This window comes from Rhinopithecus bieti, unplaced genomic scaffold (genome assembly GCF_001698545.2).
Source record: "Rhinopithecus bieti isolate Rb0 unplaced genomic scaffold, ASM169854v2 scaffold_12155, whole genome shotgun sequence".
NCBI classification, from domain to species: Eukaryota; Metazoa; Chordata; class Mammalia; order Primates; family Cercopithecidae; genus Rhinopithecus; species Rhinopithecus bieti.
Window position 1 is genome coordinate 2,028,090 of NW_016807423.1, and position 20,303 is coordinate 2,048,392.

The 20,303-nt window shown below is 41.8% G+C and overlaps 1 protein-coding gene across 2 annotated transcripts in view; it reads left to right on the forward strand.

Moving 5' to 3' along the window:
• EIF2B3 (eukaryotic translation initiation factor 2B subunit gamma) overlaps positions 1–20,303 on the forward strand; it is a 155,666-nt gene that overhangs the window by 61,936 nt on the left and 73,427 nt on the right. For both annotated transcript variants that reach the window (XM_017881820.1, XM_017881819.1), the window contains exon 5: positions 8,292–8,403. In XM_017881820.1, the coding sequence (XP_017737309.1) occupies positions 8,292–8,403 (112 nt within the window). The remainder of the gene's footprint in view (positions 1–8,291; positions 8,404–20,303) is intronic.

Below are 20,303 nucleotides of genomic sequence, written 5' to 3' on the forward strand. Positions count from 1 at the left end.
TGAGACAGAGTCTCACTCTGTTGCCCAGGCTGGAGTGCAGTGGCGCAATCTCGGCTCACTGCAACCTCTGCCTCCAAGTTCAAGCGAGTCTCCTGCCTTAGCCTCCCAAGTAGCTGGGATTACAGGTGCCTGCCACCAAACCCAGCTAATTTTTTGTATTTTTTAGTAGAGACAGGGTGTCACCATCTTGGCCAGGCTGGTCTCATGATCCACCAGCCTCAGCCTCCCAAAATGCTGGGATTACAGGCATGAGCCACCATGCCCGGCCTGTTTCACTCTTATTGCCCAGGAAGGAGTGCAATGGCATGATCTTGGCTCACCACAACCTCTGCCTCCTGGGTTCAAGTGATTCTCTTGCCTCAGCCTCCCAAGTAGCTGGGATTACAGGCATGTGCCACCATGCCCGGCTAATTTTGTATTTTTAGTAGAGACGGGGTTTCTCCATGTTGGTCAGGCTGGTCTCAAACTCCCAACCTCAGGTGATCTACCCGCCTCGGCCTCCCAAAGTGCTGGGATTACAGGCGTGAGCCCCCACACCCGGCCATAATTTTCTAATTTACCAAGTTTTTGTTTTGTTTTTTAACCCATTTATGGCCTAACAGCATTTTGTGGACAGTTGCTCAAGATAGCATCAGTGGTAAGTGGTAAGAGCCAGAACTCAAACTCATGCCTTCTGATTCCATAACCTGTGTTTTCTATTTATTTTTTGAATTTAGTTTTTGTCTTTATCAAAGTTTTATATGCCCCAAATTTAAAGAGTGTCTAATTATCTAAGATATAATAAGTAGCAGCCCCTCACCCTATCTATCCTCACCCTACTTAGAGATGCCACTTTCAACGTTTTTAGCTAATTTTTTGGCATTTAACTCCATATCTCCAAATAACCTGCTTTTATTTGCTGTATCTTAATTTTTTTAGCTTTAAGAATTATCTGTTCACTTCTTACTACAGAATGTAAAGATTTGGTTCTGTTTTACCACATGCTCTGCCCCCGATACGTGTATGCAGCGTTGTATTCGGCCCAATTTCCTAATATAATTATTCATATTGTATTGTTAATTAACTGAATATTTTATGTTTATATTATCATGACTGTATAAATAGTATTCACAGTTGAGCCTTGTAGTATGTGATTACTTTTCTCTTTCCTCTTCTTGTTTTCCTAAAGATTGTCTTGCTTTTTCATTTGCTTGTTTTCTTTGTATTTATTACTAATTCAACCCAAGCTCCAGTTGTGTGAATTTCCTCTCCTTACATTGCAACACATTAGATGTCCTCTCAATTTCAAATTCTTCAAGGTACCTCTCCTAAAGCTTTTCTAATCTGAGTTAGTTGCCCTGCTGTAGAGCTGTCATTTTAGGTTCACCCTTCACTGTCATATCTTGAACCTCATGTTTTCTTCTTTCTTACTTTATACCCACATTTTCTGTAGGACATATCCTCTGGAAGCCTCCTGAGATAGAGATTGTGAGAAGTAAATTTTTGAGCTTTTGCATCCCTGAAAATGTCTTTATTCTGCCCACATATTTGTCTGATATTTTGGATGGATATAAACTTCTCTTGGAAATCATATCCCCTCAGAATTTTGAAGGTTTTTGTTTTGTTTTGTTTTACTCTCTTCTAGCTTTTCTATTAAGAAGCCCAACATCATTCTGATTCTTGATTATTTGCATGAAACATTGTTTTCCTCCCTTTTTCTTGGGATGGGAGGGGAGCTTGTAGGATCTTTTGTTTCCAAAGTTCTTCAAGTGTAAACACTTAAAATCTACTCTCTTAGGAATTTTCAAGAATACAATACATTGTTACTAACTAGTTACCAGGTTGTGTTAGGTCTCTTCATGAACTTATTCCTCCTATCTAAGTGAAATTTTGTATTCTTTGACAAAGGTCTCACAATAGTTTTTTCTTTGTTTGTTTTATCACATGGTATTCCCAAGCAGACTTCCATGCAAGTACTAACTAGGCCTGACCCTGCATAGATCTGATGAGATCAGATGCCTTCAGGGTGATATGGCTGTAGACCCCCCACCCCCACCCGATAGTCTAAGTTTCTAGTTTCTTTTTCTTGTCTTACTGTGTTGGCCAGGACCTCCAATAAAATTGTGAGTACAAATGATGCTAGTTGGCACCCTTTTCTCATTCCTGATTTTAAAAGGAATATTTTCAACGTCCCTCCAGTTAAAATGATGTTTATTACTATAAGTGTGTGTGTTTGTTTTGAGACAGTCTCTCTCTGTCATCCAGGCTAGAGTGCAGCGGCACAGTCTTGGCTCACTGCAACCTCCGCCTCCTGGGTTCAAGTGATTCTACTGCCTCAGCCTCCCAAGTAGCTGGATTACAGGCATGTGCCACCACGCCCAGCTAATATTTGTGTTTTTGGTAGAGATGAGATTTTACCATGTTAGCCAGGCTGATTTCGAACTTCTAGCCTCAAATGATCCACCTGCCTTGGCCTCCCAAAGTGCTGGGATTATAGGCATGAGCCACCATGCCCAGCCTACTATACATTTTTATAGGTACCTGTCATCAGATTGAGAAAGTTCCTTTCTAAGTTCTGATTTATTGGGAGTTTCTTGGCCTAAGTATATAAATTTTATCAGATGCTTTTTCTGCATCTATCAAGTGGTTATATGTTTTTTCTCTGATGATGTGATGATGATACCTGGGATAAACCCAACTTGGTCATGGCTTATTATCCTTTTACACATTGTATTAATTTTTACTACATAACAAACGTTCCTAAACTCTAGTGGCTTAAAACAACAAACATTTACTTGCTTATGAGTCTGTAGGTTGGTAGTTTGGCCTAAGTGTAGCCAAGATGGCTCATCTCTGTTCAAGTGATATCAGCTCGTGTATTAACAATTACTTATAAAAGTTGCCACACATTTAACAGTTTAAAACAATACTGTGAGCCAAGAATCCAGGCATGGCTTAGCTGGATCCACCAGAGTCTTTCAGAAGGCTGCAGTCAAAATATCAGCTAGGACTGGAGTCTCATCTGAAGGCTCAACTGAGAAGAGATTTGGTTCCAAGCTTACTTGGTTATTGGGAGAATTTCATTTCCCTCAGGACTGTTGGACTGAGCCTCAGTTTCCACCAAGCTGTTAGCCAGAAGCTACCTTCCTTTTTTTTATCACTTGGGCCTTTCCAGCATGGAAACTTACTTCATCAAAGCCAGAAAGGGAAAAACTCTTCTAGAAAGAAGTCACAGTCTTATGTAACCTAATTATAGAAGTAACATTTTATTACCTTTGCCATGTTCTGTTGGTTAGAAGCAAGTCACTAGGCCAGCCCACATTCAAGAAAAAGGGATATACAAGGATGTGAATACCAGAGGCAACTATCATTCTTATCTTAGTCTCCCGTAACTGGGCTCATTAATATGTATAGAGCCTTGGCTGGGCCCAGTGGCTCACACCTGTAATCCCAGCACTTTGGGAGGTGGGTGGATCACCTGAAGTCAGGAGTTCGAGACCAGCCTGGCCAACATGGCAAAACCCCATCTCTACTAAAAATACAAAAGTTAGCTGGACATGGTAGCACATGCCTGTGGTCCCAGCTACTTGGGAGGTTGAGGCAGGAGAATTGCTTGAACCCAAGAGGCGGAGGTTGCAGTGAGCCAAGGTCGTGCCACTGCACTCCAACCTGGGTGACAGAGCAAGACCGCACCTCCAAAAAAAAAGAAAAATATATGTAGAGAGCCTCAGCCTTGACAGCTGGATTTTTCTTTTTGACTAGTCTCTTACCATCCAGGGGGTTAGCCCAGGCTTGTTTACAAGGTAGCAGCAGCAGGTTCTAAGCATGACAGCAGAAGCTACAAAGTCTCTTGAAGCCTAAACTCAGAACACACACTGTCACTTCAGCTGCACTCTGTTAGTTCAAAGCTAGTTACTGAGCAAGCCCAGATATAAAGGATAAGGAACTAACCTTACCTTTGGATAAGAGGAGCTCCAACAAGTTTGTGAGCCTTTCTAATCTACTTGACATAGTATTTTGACTTGCTAATGAGTAAATTTGCCTTTTCCTTTCTCATAATATCCTTGCCTGGTTTTGGCATCAGGATCATGCTGGCCTTATAAAATGAGTTGGAATTCCCAGCTCTAGACATAGCACCTGCCATAGGGTAGGTGTACAAAGATATTTATTGGTAGAATGAATGAATCAATGAATGAATGGATAAGCAAAATGCCTGTAGATGAGACAGAAGAATCAGTCAGAGAAGTAAAAGTCAACTAGGGGAAAAACCGTGAATACTTGAATATGACAGATTGTTTTTTTTTTTAAATAGAAGTTCAGTTTTATCTGCTTTCTTAAGTTTGTGTAGCCTTTCTTCTTAGGAAGACATTCTACAATTACCTGCTCTGCTCCCAAAGTGAAATTCATATTTTGCTAAAGCAGAACAGAAAGAAACCTTTCCAAGTTTCTATAATTTGTGTCACATTCTGAAGTCCCAGTTACTATGATAGCTGCAAAGAAGCAATACAAGGTGGTGGGTCTGAGAGGGAGAGAAAAGGGACTAAAGTGCAACATAGCTGAAAAATTAGCTGGCTGGAAATTATTGCTCCCAGGACATCAGTGATTCAAGGTTTCTGTGAGCCTTAGGACTTGGGTAGGGAAAGCATTCCAAATTATATCCAAAAATAACATCTCCGTGTTTCTTTTTTAAATGGCTGACTCATAATGAGACCCTTACAGACTTTGTTACATTCTCAAGTTTCCATGTAATGTATAAATTGATATATGTCTAAGCTGCTATGTGGCATTTGAAATTCTCTGCAAAATTTAGCTTCAAATTGGCAGCATTTGCTCTTCCTTTTTTGGATTTCATTTGGTTATTGAACAAAAAACCCTAACATATTTTTTTATAATTGTTTTTCCTCATTTATATTCAAACACTGTGTATAAGATGACCAGACACCATCTGATTGGTGACCTTAAATACTTTCAAGTACCTGAGCTAAACATATTGCACAATTGTAGTATGTTTGGTTATAGGTATACAGGCAGCTTTAGCCAACAGTGAAACATATTTTGTTATTTAGCAGCCATTGTCTGTCAGTAGGAAGCAAATTCATCTTTACAGATCTCATTTTTCCTAGAGCTAAACTTTCTGTTTCCCCTTTATAAAGAGGTATTGAGGCATTGCTTTATTTGGTTGTTGTGAGAATTAGAGGGTGTATTTTGTTTAATTTTTAAACTTAACATTTTATGTTTTAGTTAATAACACTATTATAAATGCTTTACAAATATTAATTCACTTAATCTGCATAATAAACTCATGAGACAAACACTATAATTATCCCCATTTTATAGATGAAACTGAGGAACAGAGAAGTTAAGTAAATTGCTGTAACATAAACTGATAATTGGCTAAGCTGGGATTCATACCCAGGTGGTCTGGCTCCAGAACTTCTGTTTTTTTTTTTTTTTTTTTTTTTTTTTTTTTTTTTTGAGGCGGAGTCTCGCTCTGTTCGCCCGGACCTGGAGTGCAGTGCTGGATCTCAGCTCACTCGCAAGCTCCGCCTCCCGGGTTTACGCCATTCTCCCTGCCTCAGCCTCCCCGAGTAGCTGGGAACTACAGGGCACGCACCTCGCCCGGCTAGTTTTTTGTATTTTTTAGTAGAGACGGGGTTTCACCGTGTTAGTCAGGATGGTCCTCGATTCTCCTGACTCGTGATCCGCCCCGTCTCGGGCCTACCCAAAGTGCTGGAAATTACAGGCTTGAGCCACCGCGCCCGGCCCAGAACTCTGTCTTAATCATTCTGCTATTTTGTCACTATGTGAATGTTTCTGTAAGCTATAGATTACTGTAACAGTTTAGTACAATATTAATTAAGTATTGTACACTGTACTAGATGTTTATGGTAGATATAAAAGAATCAGAAGCCTGCCTTTGAAAAGTTTATAATCCTAGTTGGGGAAGAGAAGTATGACATAGAAAATAGCAATAATATAGCAGCCTGTAGATCACTGTCTACCAAGAATCATTCACACATAATAAAATATACACTTTTTTAAATGCCTTATACTAACATAAGAATCTACATGCCTGTAGTTAATGTTTGATTGAATGTGGAATGAGCTTTAAATAATATTAGTTCGCCATGTTTCACAGTAAGAAGACCTGGGTTATTATTTGCAGAGAGAAAATTCTTTAAAAAAAAAAAAAATGGGCGCCGGGCCGCGTGGCTAAGCCTGTAATGCCCAGCAGCTTTGGGAGGCGAGGAGCCGGCGGATCACGAGGCATCAGGAGGATGCGAGACGGCATCCTGGCTAACACGGTGAAACCCCGTCTCTACTAAAAAAAAATACAAAAAGCTAGGCCGGGCGAGTGGGGCGGGCCGCCTGTAGTCCGCAGCTACTCGGAGGCTGAGGCAGGAGAATGGCCATAAACCCGGGAGGCGAGCTTGCAGTGAGCTGAGAAGCGGCGGCCACTGCACTCCAGGCGCCGGGCGACAGAGGGCGAGACTCCGTCTCAAAAAAAAAAAAAAAAAATGAAGTGGCCCTTAAATAAATAAAGTAACGTTACTTATTTATTTAGTTATTTACTGAGATGGAGTCTCACTCTGTCGCCCAGGCTGGAGTGCAGTGGCGTGATCTCAGCTCAGTGCAGCCTCTGCCTCCTGGGTTCAAGTGAGTCTCCTGCCTCAGTCTCCCAAGTAGCTGGGATTACAGGCGCCCGCCACCCCACTCAGCAGCTGATTTTTTTATTTTCAGTAGAGACGGGTTTCACCATGTTGGCCAGGCTGGTCTGGAACTCCTGACCTCAGGTGATCCACCTGCCTCGGCCTCCCAAAGTGCTGGGATTACAGGCGTGAGCCACCCTGCCCGGCCTATTTATTTATTTTTGAGAGAAGGTCTTGGTCTCTCATCCAAGCTGGAGTGCGCTACAGCAGTCATGGCTCACTGCAGCCTTAGGCTCCCAGGCTGAAGGGATCCCCCTGTCTCAGCTTCCTCACTATAGGTGCGTGCCACCATGCCCAGCTAATTTTTTTATTATTTGTAGAGATGAGATTTTGCAGTGTTGCCCAGGCTGGTCTCGAATTCCTGGGCTCAAATGATGCTTCTGCCTCAGCCTCCCAAAGTGCTGGAATTACAGCCATGAACCACTGCCCAGCATCTCTCTTTCTTTGTAATATATATTCAATATATATATAAGGCATACATAATATAATATATATAATTGTTTTCTGAGCTATCTGAGAATAAGTTGCAGATATGATTTTCCTTTGCCTTTAAATATGTCGATATGTATTTCCTCCATCTCCTCCAAAAATGATAGTCTCTAAAAACAGGAAATTACATTGGCACCATAATTCAATATACAGACTTTATTTAAACTTCACCAGTTAACTTGATAATATCCTTTAGAGCAGTACAAAACAAATTTGATCACCCATGTTTTAAATACCATGGCATGTGCTATAGGACACTCATTGGTATAGTTTGCATGTTCCCCCAAATCTCATATTGAAATGTAATCTCCAGTGTTGGAGGTAGGGCCTCGGGGGAGGTGTTTGGGTCATGGGTACAGATCCCTCATGGCTTGGTGCTGTTCTTGTGATAGTGAGTGAGTTCTCATTTAAAGGTATGTGGCATCTTGCCCCCAGCTCTCTCTTATTCCCCTCTCTTGCCATGTGACTAGCCTGCTCTCACTTTACCTTCTGCCATGAGTAAAAAGTTCCCTGAGGCTTCCCCACAAACCTCCTGTATGCTTCCTGTATACCCTGCAGAACCATGAGACAATTATAAATTATAAATATTTCTTTGTAAATTACCTAGTCGCAGATTCTTTATAGTAACGCAGAATGGCCTAACACACTTATTATGGCTCCTCTCTCATCTCAATCCTGTGGTTTTTTGTTTTGTTTTGTTTTTGTTTTTTTTGAGATGGAATCTCACTCTGTCACCCACGCTGGAGTGTACTACAGTGGCACGATCTCAGCTCACTGCAACCTCCACCTCCCAGGTTCAAGTAATTCTCCTGCCTCAGCCTCCCAAGCAGCTGGGACTACAGGGCATACTACCACACTCGGCTAATTTTTGTATTTTTAGTAGAGACGGTGTTTCGCCATGTTGGCCAGGCTGGTCTCAAACTCCTGACCCCAAGTGATCCACCCACCTCGGCCTCCCAAAGTATTGGGATTACAGGCGTGAGCCACTGCACCCACCCTTCAATCCTGTGTTGGTTCCAAGAGCACTGAGCAGATACTCTGTTCCCTGACTTATTCATGCAGGCAGGGCAAATGGCTTTATTTGATTTTTTTTTTTTCTTTTGTATGATTCAGTGGAGCAGCGTGACTTCATTGGAGTGGACAACACAGGAAAGAGGCTGCTCTTCATGGCTAATGAAGCAGACTTGGATGAAGAGCTGGTCATTAAGGGATCCATCCTACAGAAGTAAGCCCTAGGGTGTTTTCTTCTGGCAATTATCCTTGTCTTAAAACAAAATAAAACCACCCAGTGGGTGGGAAAGAGGGAATGAAAACTAGATTATACTGTGTGAAATTGACAAAAGTATGTGAATATTTTTCCCATGAGACAGGATGAAGGCTTTTCTTCACTGCATAAGCCTGTTTCCCTGTCTTTTCTTGCCAAGGTAGAGCCAAATCCCGCATAAGAGTCAGGCGAAGCAGCTGTGAGAAGAACAAGACTGTCTTCCTGACAGTGTTATAAAACCCCTTTAAAAAAAAGCGGTGAAAAAAACACAACATAAAATGTACCATTCTAACCTTTGTTTTTTTGTTTTTGTTTTGTTTTGTTGGTTTGTTTTGTTTTGGTTCGTTTTTTGTTTTTGTTTTTCATTGTTTGAGATGGAGTCTCACTCTGTCACCCAGGCTGGAGTGCAGTGGTATAATCTTGGCTCACTGCGACCTCTGCCTCCTGGGTTCAAGTGATTCTCCTGCCTCGGCCTCCTGAGTAGCTGGGATTACAGGTATGCACCACCATGCCCAGCTAATTTTTGTATTTTTAGTAGAGATGGAGTTTCGCCATTTTGGCCAGGCTGCTCTCGAACTCCTGACCTCAAGTGATCCACCCACCTTGGCCTCCCAAAGTGCTGGGATTACAGGTGTGAGCCACCATGCCCGGCCCATTCTAAGTGGACTTTTTTTTGAGATGGAGTCTTGCTCTGTTGCCCAGGCTGGAATGCAGTGGCGCAATCTGGGCTCCCTGCAACCTCTGCCTCCCAGGTTCAAGCGATTCTCCTGCCTCAGCCTCCCAAGCAGCTGGGACTACAGGCACCCACCACCATACCCAGCTAGTTTTTGTATTTTTAGTAGATATGGGGTTTCATCATATTAGCCGGGCTGGTCTTGAACTCCTGACCCATAGTCCACCCGCCTCAGTCTCCCAAAGTGCTGGGATTACAGGCATGAGCCACCACGCCCAGCCCTAACTGGCTGTTTTTAAGTGAACAGTTCAGTAGTGTTAAATGTGTTCAAATTGTGGTGAAACAGATCTCAAGAACTTTCATCTTGCAAATCTGAAATTCTATACCCATCAAACAACAACTCCCCATTTTTTTCTCCCCACAAGTCCTTGCTACCTATGATTCTACTTTAAATATCTTATGTAAGTGAAATCATACAATATTTGTCTTTTTGTGACTGTCTTTTTATTTTACTTATTTGCTTATTTTACTTAGCCTAATGTCCATGTTGTCCATGTTGTAGCATATAACTGGATTTCCTTTTTTTTTAAGGCTGAATAATATTCCATTGTATGTATGTACCACATTTTGTCATCTATTTATCTTCTTACAGACATTTGAGTTGCTGCCACCTCTTGGCTGTTGTGAATAGTGCTGCAGTGAACGTGGGTATAGAGACATCTCTTTAAGACCTTGCTTTCAGTTCTTTTGGATATATATTTAGAAGTGAGATTACTGGATCATATGATAGAGAACTATGATGTTTAATTTTTTGAGGATGCTACATACTGTTTCCATGGCATTTTCACTGTTTTACAATCCCACCAAGTGGGATTAAGATCCCCAGTTTCTCCACACCAGTACTTACATGGTAACTGATCTCAGATACAGAAGGAAAAGAGACAATTCATTTGTTTTATATCAAAACAAATAAAACATCCAGGCAGAGCCATGACTCAAGCATGAATAAGATCAAAAGAATCAGAATGTCAGCTGTACAAATATACTACAGAAAACAAAATGAAAGCAAGAAAAATGTCCTGTAAAAGACAAAGAAGCTACCCTGAAAAGAATATAACACGAAATAAAAGAAATTTTCTTAAAACTATGCAACTGCATAACCATAAAACTACTTATTAAAACGTGAATTTAATAAATAAAAGTTCAGTAATGAGATGATAAAAAAGAGGATATTACAGAACTAAAAAAAAAGAGGATTGGCCAGGTGCAGTGGCTCATCCCTATAATCCCAGCACTTCGGGAGGCAGAGGCAGGTGGATCACAAGGTCAGGAGATGGAGACCATCCTGGCTAACACAGTGAAACCCCGTCTCTACTAAAAATACAAAAATCAGCCGGGCGTGGTGGCATTTGCCTGTAGTCTCAGGTACTTGGGAGGCTGAGTCAGGAGAATCACTTGAACCGGGGAGGCAGAGGTTGCAGTGAGCCAAGATCGCGCCATTGCACTCCAGCCTGGGCGACAGAGTGAGACTTGGTCTCAAAAAAAAAAAAAAAAACCAGGTTTAAATAATTACAGGGTTAATACATTTTAAAATAGCAAAAGAATGGAATAGACACCACTGAAAATCAAATTATTGGCAAAGAGGAATGGTTTCAGATATGAGTGATCTAGGTAAAAAAGAAAATCGTTTAAGAAATTAGAATCTCTGAGGTTGGAGGATCGCTTGGGTCTAAGAGGTTGAGGCTGCATTGAGCCATGGTTGTACTACTGTACTCCAGGCTGGGTGACAGAGCGAGACCCTGTCTCAAAAAATGAAAGAAAGAAAGAGAGGGAGAAAGAGAAGGAGGGAGAGAGGAAGGGAGGGAGGGAAAGAAAGAAAAGAAATAAATTAGAATCTCATAGAAATGAAATACAAAGATGATTAAATGTAATTAATGAATTAATGCCTCTGAATTAGAACATGGATTTCTAGAAAGAAAGAAATGAAGGAGGAAGAAAACATCAGTGAAATTATTTTTAAACTTTTCTTAGGATAAAAGGAGCTGGATTTCTAGACTGAAAGGAAACTGAGTTCCCAGTAAAATGGAGAAAAGAAACATACCAAGTTTATCATTGTGAAATTTTATAACTGCTAACAAAAAGATCTTACAAGCTCCCGGAGAGGAGAGAGGATATCATATACAAAGGAATTAAAATAGCTTTGAACTTCCTAACAGCAACACTGGCAACTATAAACAATGCCTTTAACATTCTTATTTCTATCTAATCAAACTATCAATCAAATATGAGAGTAGAATGAGAACTTTTTAGACATTTGCTTTCCATGCATCTGTTTTCAGAAAGCTACTAGACAAGGATGAACACTTTTACTGCTGTTACCCAACATAGTACTGGAAATCCTAGGTAGAGCAGTCAAACAAGAGAAGGAAATAAAGGGCATCTAAATTGGAAAGGAAGAAGTCAAATTATCTGTGTTTGCAGATGATATAATTTTATATTTGGAAAAACCTGAAGACTCCATGAAAAACTATTAGAACTGATAAATACAGTAAAGTTCTAGGATACAGAATCAACATATGAAAATCAGTAGTATTTCTATGTGCTAACAGCAAAGAATCTGAAAAAGAATTAGCCGGGCACGGTGGCATGTGCCTGTAGTCCCAGCTACTTGGGAGGCTGACGCATGAGTAGTGCTTGAAGCTGGGAGGCGGAGCTTGCAGTGAGCCGAGATGGTACTGCTACACTCCAGCCTGGGCAACAGAGCAAGACTCAGTCTCAAAAAAAAAAAAAGAATCTGAAAAAGAAATCAAGAAAGTAATTCTATTATAATAGCTACAAATAAAATAAAATACCTGGGGATTAACTTAACCAAAGAAGCAAAAGGTCTCTACAATGAACATTATAAAATATTGATGCAATAATTTGAAGAGGACACAAAAAATGGAAAGATATTCCATGTTCATGGATTGAAAAAAATCAGTATAATTACAATATAGTTGTTACAATTACTCCTCAAAGCAATCTACAGATTTTTTTTTTTTCTTGAGACGGTATCTCGCTCTATATCCCAGGTTAGCGTGCAGTGGCATGCTCTCAGCTCAGTGCACCTTCCACCTCCCAGACTCAAACGATTCTCCTGCCTCAGCTGCCTAAGTCACTGGGATTACAGGCGCCCACCACCACGCCTAGCTAATTTTTGTATTTTTAGTGGAGATGGGGTTTCACCATGTTGCCCAGGCTGGTCTCGAACTCTTCACCTCAGGTGACCCACCCGCCTCAGCCTCCCAAAGTGCTGAGATTACAGGCATGAGCCACCACGCCTGGCTGCAATGTACAGATTTTATGCAATCCCTATCAAAATACCAATAACATTCTTCACAAAAATAGAAAAAGCAATCCTAAAATTTATCTGAAATTGGCTGGGCATGGTGGCTTACGCCTGTAATCCCAGCACTTTGGGATGCCAAAGCGGGTGAATCATTTGAGGTCAGGAGTTCGAGACCAGCTTGGCCAATGTGGTGAAACCCCGTCTCTACTAAAAATAAAAAATTAGCTGAGCGTGGTGGTGGGTGCCTGTGATCCCAGCTACTTGGGAGACTGAGGTGGGAGAATCGCATGAGACGGAGGTTGCAGTGAGCTGAGATTGCAGCATTGCACTCCAGCCTGGGCAACAGAGTAAGACTCCATCTCAAAAAAAAAATAAAAAATAAAATTATATGGAATTACGGAAGACCCAGAATAGGCAAAGCTATCCTAAGCAAAAAACAAAACTACAGGAATCATATTACCTGACTTCAAATTATACTACAGACCTTTGGTAACCAAAACAGCATGGTACTGGCATAAAAACAGACACATAGGTCAGTGGAACAGAATAAAGAACCAGAGATAAATCCATACACCTTTAGTGAACTCATTTTTGACAAAGGTGCCAAGAATATACGTTGGGGAAAGGACAATCTCTTCAATAAATGGTGCTAGGAAAACTGGATATCCATATGCAAAAGAATGAAACTAGACCCCTGTCTCTTTCCATATACAAAAATCAAATCAAAATGGTTAAAGACCTAAATCTAAGACCTCAAACTTTGAAGCTACTACAAGAAATCATTGAGGAAAGTCTCCAGGACATTGGTCTGAGCAAAGATTTCTAGAGTAATACCCCACAAGCATAGGCAGCCAAAGCAAAAATGGACAAATAGGATCATATCAAGTTAAAAAGCTTTTGCACAGCAAAGGAAACAATCCATAAAGTGAAGAGACAACCTACAGAATGAGAGAAAATATTTGCAAACTACCCATCTGACGAGGGATTAATAACCAGAATATAGAAGGAACTCAAACAACTCTATAGGAAAAAACCTAATCTGGGCTTTTAAATGGGCAAAAGATCTGAATAGACATTTCTCAAAAGAAGTCATACAAATAAATGCCAAACAGATATATGAAAAGGTGCTCGACATCACTGATCATCAGAGAAATGCAAATAAAAACAATGAGATGTCATCTCACCTTAGTTAAAATGCCTTTTATCCAAAAGTGAGCCAGTAGCAAATCCTGGCAAGGTTGTGGAGAAAGGGGAACTCTCATATGCTGTTGATGGGAATGTAAATTAGTACAGTCACTATGGAGAACAGTTTGAAGGTTCCTCAAAAAACGAAAAATGGAGCTACGATACTATCCAGCAATCCCACTCCTAGGTATATACCCACAAGAAAGGAAATCAAGGCCGGGCGCGGTGGCTCAAGCCTGTAATCCCAGCACTTTGGGAGGCCGAGACGGGCGGATCACGAGGTCAGGAGATCGAGACCATCCTGGCTAACACGGTGAAACCCCATCTCTACTAAAAAAATGCAAAAAACTACCTGGGCGAGGTGGCGGGCGCCTGTAGTCCCAGCTACACGGGAGGCTGAGGCAGGAGAATGGCGTAAACCTGGGAGGCGGAGCTTGCAGTGAGCTGAGATCCGGCCACAGCACTCCAGCCTGGGCGACAGAGCGAGACTCCGTCTCAAAAAAAAAAAAAAAAAAAGGAAATCAGTATATTGAAGAGATATTTGCATTCCCATGTTTATTGCAGCACTATTCACAATAGCCAAGATTTGGAAGCAACCTAAGTGTCCATCAGCAGATGAATGGATAAAGAAAATGTGGTACAAATACATGATTGAGTACTATTCAGACATAAAAAAGAATGAGATCCTGTCATTTGCTACAACATGGATGGAACTGGAGGTCATTATGTTAAGTGAAATAAGCCAGGCACACAAAGACAAACTGCATGTTTTCACTTACTTGCTTGTGTGAGCTAAAAATCAATGTAACTCATGGAGATAGAGAGTAGAAGGTTGGTTACCAGAGGCTGGAAAGGGTAGAGAGTGTGGGGGCGTGGGGGGAGGGGGGAATGGTTAATGGGTACAAAAAATTAGTTAGAAAGAATGAATAAAACCTAATATTTGCTAGTGCAACAGGGTGACTATAGTCAAAAATAAAAAAAAAAAGGGAAATCAGTATATTGAAGAGATATTTGCATTCCCATGTTTATTGCAGCACTATTCACAATAGCCAAGATTTGGAAGCAACCTAAGTGTCCATCAGCAGATGAATGGATAAAGAAAATGTGGTACAAATACATGATTGAGTACTATTCAGACATAAAAAAGAATGAGATCCTGTCATTTGCTACAACATGGATGGAACTGGAGGTCATTATGTTAAGTGAAATAAGCCAGGCACACAAAGACAAACTGCATGTTTTCACTTACTTGCTTGTGTGAGCTAAAATCAATGTAACTCATGGAGATAGAGAGTAGAAGGTTGGTTACCAGAGGCTGGAAAGGGTAGAGAGTGTGGGGCGTGGGGGGAGGGGGGAATGGTTAATGGGTACAAAAAATTAGTTAGAAAGAATGAATAAAACCTAATATTTGCTAGTGCAACAGGGTGACTATAGTCAAAAATAATTTATTTGTACATTTTAAAATAACTAAGAGAGTATAATTGGATTGTTTGTCACTCAAGGGATAAGTGCTTGCGGTAATGGATACCTCCGTTTACCCTGATGTGATTATTACATATTGTATGCCTATATCAAAATACCTCATGTAACCCATCAGTATATGTACCTAGCATGTACCCACAAAAATTAAAAATTAAATCAAGAAAGGAAAGCTGCTAGAGTTTATATAACACCAAAACCTTAGCATAAACTAAGCAAGAGGAAGACACAGGATATAAGAAAAAGGGCATTCACGCTTGAACCTGGGAGGCAGAAGTTGCAGTGAGCCTAGATCGCATCATTGCACTCCAGCCTGAGCGACAGAGGGAGACTCTGCTCAAAAAAAGAAAGAGAGAGAGAGAAGAAAGAAAGGGACGGAGGGAGAGAGGGAGGAAGGAAGGAAGGAAGGGAGGGAGGGAGGGAGGGAGGGAAGGAAGGGAAGGAAGGAAGGAAGGAAAAAAAGGAAGGAAAAAGGACATTCAGGCCGGGTGTGAAGGAAGGAAGGGAGGAAGGAAAGGAGGGAGGGAGGGAGGAAGGAAGGAAGGAAAAGAAGGAAGGAAGGAAGGAAAAGAAGGAAGGAAAAAGGACATTCAGGCCGGCTGTGAAGGAAGGAAGGAAGGAAGGAAGGAAGGAAGGAAGGAGGGAGGGAGGGAGGGAGGGAGGAAAGGGAAGGGAAGGAAGGGAAGGAAAGGAAGGAAAAAGGACATTCAGGCCAGGTGTGGTGTGGTTCATGCCTGTAATCCCAGCACTTTGGGAGGCCAAGGTGGGCGGATCACGAGGTCAGGAGATCCAGACCATCCTGGCCAACATGGAGAAAGAAACCCCATCCCTACTAAAAATACACACACAAAAAAATTTGCCGGGCATGGTGGTGCATGCCTGTAATCCCAGCTACTCAGGAGGCTGAGGCAGGAGAATCACTTGAACCTGGGAGGCAGAGATTGCAGTGAGCCAAGATTGCACCACTGCCCTCCAGCCTGGTGACAGAGTGAGCCTCCATCTCAAAAAAAAAAGGACATTCAATTAAGATAAAATGAATCCCCACGATGATGATGAAGGGAGATTCCAGGCTAACACATGTACACCCAGTATAAATGGCAACCAGACCAGACTGGACTAGGTCAGAAAACTTGGGAATGATTTATTCAAGATGATCATATTTCTTCTGATGAAAATGATACATTGTGATGTGTTTCAACATTTTGAGATGATTTGGAGCACTTAGTAGTTAGTTTGGAGCTGTATTGGTAAGCACCTAGAAAATTAAGAAATAAGGCAATTATTCACACCAAGGCAAACCACAAAAATGTGCAGGTGAAAAAATTCTTAGCAACTGCATGGTTCAGCTGTAACTAGTTTTTTTTTCTTTTTTTTTGAGACGGAGTCTCACTCTGTTGCCCAGGCTGGAGTGCAGTGGCTGATCTCAGCTCACTGTAACCTCTGCCTCCTGGTTCAAGTGATTCTCCTGCCTCAGCCTCCAGAGTAGTTGGGATTACAGGATGCACCACCACGCCCAGCTAATTTTTTTTGTATTTTTAACAGAGATGGAGTTTCACCATGTTGGCCAGGCTAGTTTTGAACTCCTGACCTCAAGTGATCCACCCACCTCAGCCTCCCAAAGTGCTAGGATTACAGGCCTGAGCCACCAAGCCCGGCCTGTAACTAATATTTAAATATGCATGCTAATGCAATCACTGATACAGTCTAACCCAAATTGTGATTTAATTACTTTGGAATGATGAGAGGAGGTTGGTATGTTGGACACATGAGGGAAGAGTGAAATCGTCCTCTTCTATAGTTAATAGCTAATACATGGAGCTGAAGTCATAATAACTTAAGCATTGATTATTGAGCTGACCAAAATAATATAACAATTATTGGGAAGGTAAAGGCATAAGGAAGTATGGGTGTATATGATGGAAGCAGGGCTGATGATGAAAATAAGTCCTGTTTTCCACAATGGAAAATCAGATTATTCCTGAAATGGAAAACCCGAGAAATACCAGTATAAGAATGCTATTGGCAGCACTTTGGGAGGCAGAGGCAGGCGGATCACCTGAGGTCAGGAGTTTGAGACCAGCATGGCTAACTTGGTGAAACCCTGTTTCTACTAAAAATACAAAAAATTGGCCGGGTGTGGTGGCGCATGCCTATAGTCTCAGCTACTCGGGAGGCTGAGGCAGGAGAATTGCTTGAACCTGGGAGGCAGAGGTGACAGTGAGCCAAGCTGGTGCCATTGCACTCCTGCTTGGGCAGCAAGAGTGAAACTCTATCTAAAAAAAAAAAAAAAAAAAAAAAAAAGCAATTATGCTGTTGCTGGGCACAGAGACTCACTCCTATAATCCCAGAACTTTGGGAGGCCAAGACGGCCAGATCACTTGAGGTCAGGAGTTCGAGACCAACCTGGTCAACATGGTGAAATCCTCTCTACTCAAATTAGAAAAATTATTTGAGCGTGGTGGCAGATACCTGTAATCCCAGTTACTTGGGAGGCTAAGGCAGGAGAATCACATGAACTTGGGAGGCGGAGGTTACGGTGGAGCCAAGATTATGCCACTGCACTGCACTCCAACCTGGACCTGGGGGACAGAGCAAGACTCCATCTCAAAAAAAAAAAGAAAGAAAAAAAAGTGTTATTGGTGGAAAAATAAATACTAAGTGGATCTGCTAAAAGAGTTAAAAATGGGCATATCTGGGGAACAGAAAATGGGCAGGAAAGGGAATAGATGGTCAGTTTTTTCATTAAAAGCTTGAGAAACTACTTGCCTTTTTATGTGCATATATAACTTCAATTTTAATTTTTTAAAATAAGAACAAGGTGTAATACATTAAAAATTTCTGAATCAAGTAAAATCTGAAGTTTTTTTGTTTGTTTGTTTGTTTTTGAGATGGAGTTTTTGCTGTTGTTACCCAGGCTGGAGTATAATGGCGCGATCTCGGCTCACCACAACCTCTGCCTCCCGGGTTCAAGCAATTCTCCTACCTCAGCCACCCAAGTAGCTGGGATTACAGCCATGTGCCACTATGCCTGGCTAATTTTGTATTTTTGGTAGAGATGGGGTTTCACCATGTTGGTCAGGCTAGTCTCGAACTGCTGACCTCAAGTGATCAGCCCACCTCAGCCTCCCAAAGTGCTGGGATTACAGGCGTGAGCCATCATGCCTGGCAAATCTGCAGATTTTAAGAGTATAGTGTGTTCTAAGATAATTTGGCCAGATATACCCTTATGTACTTATTAAGCTTTGGGGATAAAGAAAGAATTCTTCAAGTATCCAGAGGCAAAAAGCAAATCATATACATGGAGGAAAAAATTAGGCTTACCTCTGAGTTATTCCCAACATTTAATACAAGAGGAACAATATCCTGTCCACAGACTTTTCAGGGAAAGAAAGTGGAACTCAAGATTATTATAAACTGAGTATGCCGATTGATAGATAACCAGAAAAAAAAGAATATTATAAACAATGAAGATTTTATTCAAATGTGAAAGCAGTAGGAAGACATTCTCAGGCATGAAAAGACTTATGACATATGAACCCTGAGCTCTTTTTTTTTTTTTTAGACAGAATCTTGCTCTTCTTCGAGGCTGGAGTACAGTGGCGTGATCTCGGCTCACTGCAGCCTCTGCCTCCTGGGCTCAATCAATCCTCCTACCTCAGCCTCCTGAGTCTCATATTGCCCAGGCTGGTCTCAAATCCTTGGCCTCCCAAAGTGTTGGGATTACAGGAGGGAGCCACCATGCCAGGCCTGAGCCCTTCTTGAAAATAAAACTTCAACCAGCCTGTAATTCTAGCACTTTTGGAAGCCAAGGTAGGCGGATCACTTGAGCCCTGGAGTTCAAGATAAGCCTGGGCAATATGGTGAGATCTCATCTCTGTGAAACAAACAAACAAGAATTGCCAAGCGCAGTGGCATATCCCTGTAGTCCCAGCTACTCCGGAGGCCAGGGTGGGAGGATTGCTTGAGCACAGGAGGCAGAGGCTGCAGTAACCCAAGATCACGCCACTGCACTCTAGCCTGGGTGACAGAGAGAGACCCTGTCTCAAAATTAAAATAAAATAAAATGCCAAGAATGGAGTCAAAGAATATGGTAATAGAGAAACCATGGTCATTAACATTTAGCCCATTTATATGTAGAACTGACACACAACAACTGTAGAAATTATGGTTGCAGAATGTAATTTAAATATCTTGAACCTGGACAGCATAAAAATATAACTGCCATTGCCGGGCGCAGTGGCTCACACCTGTAATCCTAGCACTTTGGGAGGCCAAGGCGGGTGAATCATGAGGTCAGGAGATCGAGATCATCCTGGCTAACACAGTGAAACCCCGTCTCTACTAAAAATACAAAAAATTGGCCGGGCGCGGTGGCTCAAGCCTGTAATCCCAGCACTTTGGGAGGCCGAGACGGGCGGATCACGAGGTCAGGAGATCGAGACCATCCTGGCTAACCCGGTGAAACCCCGTCTCTACTAAAAAATACAAAAAAACTAGCCGGGCAAGGTGGCAGGCGCCTGTAGTCCCAGCTACTCGGGAGGCTGAGGCAGGAGAATGGTGTAAACTCGGGAGGCGGAGCCTGCAGTGAGCTGAGATCCTCCAGCCCGGGATACAGAGCAAGACTCCATCTCAAAAAATAAATAAATAAATAAAAAATAAAAATAAAATAAAATTTTAAAATAGCATTTTGTTTTTTATAATAGTACATCTATCTATTTGTATATGTACATAAAGAAGTGTCTATAATGATTATTATTCCTGGGTAATAAGAATTAAAGCCAGGCACAATGGCTTACTCCTGTAATCCCAGCATTTTGGGAGACCTAGGCTGGAGAATCACTTTTGCCCAGGATTTCAAGACCAGCCTGGGCAACATAGCAGGACCTCATCTCTAGGAATAATTTTTTTTTTAATTCACTGGGCATGGTGGCACATGCCTCTAATCCCAGCTGCTGAGGTGGCTGAGGCAGGAGGATTGCTTGAGCCTGAGAGGTCAAGGCTGCAGTGAATTTTCATCATTCTTGAGAGAAAGTACCTGGGAGGTCGAGGCTGCAGTGCGTTGTGATCATACTATTGGCATTCCAGCCTGGGCGACAGAGTAAGACCATGTCTCAGGGTCTTGCTCTGTCGCCCAGACTGGAGTGCAGTGGTGCAATCTCTGCCCACCACAATCTCCGCCTCCCAGGCTCAAGCGAT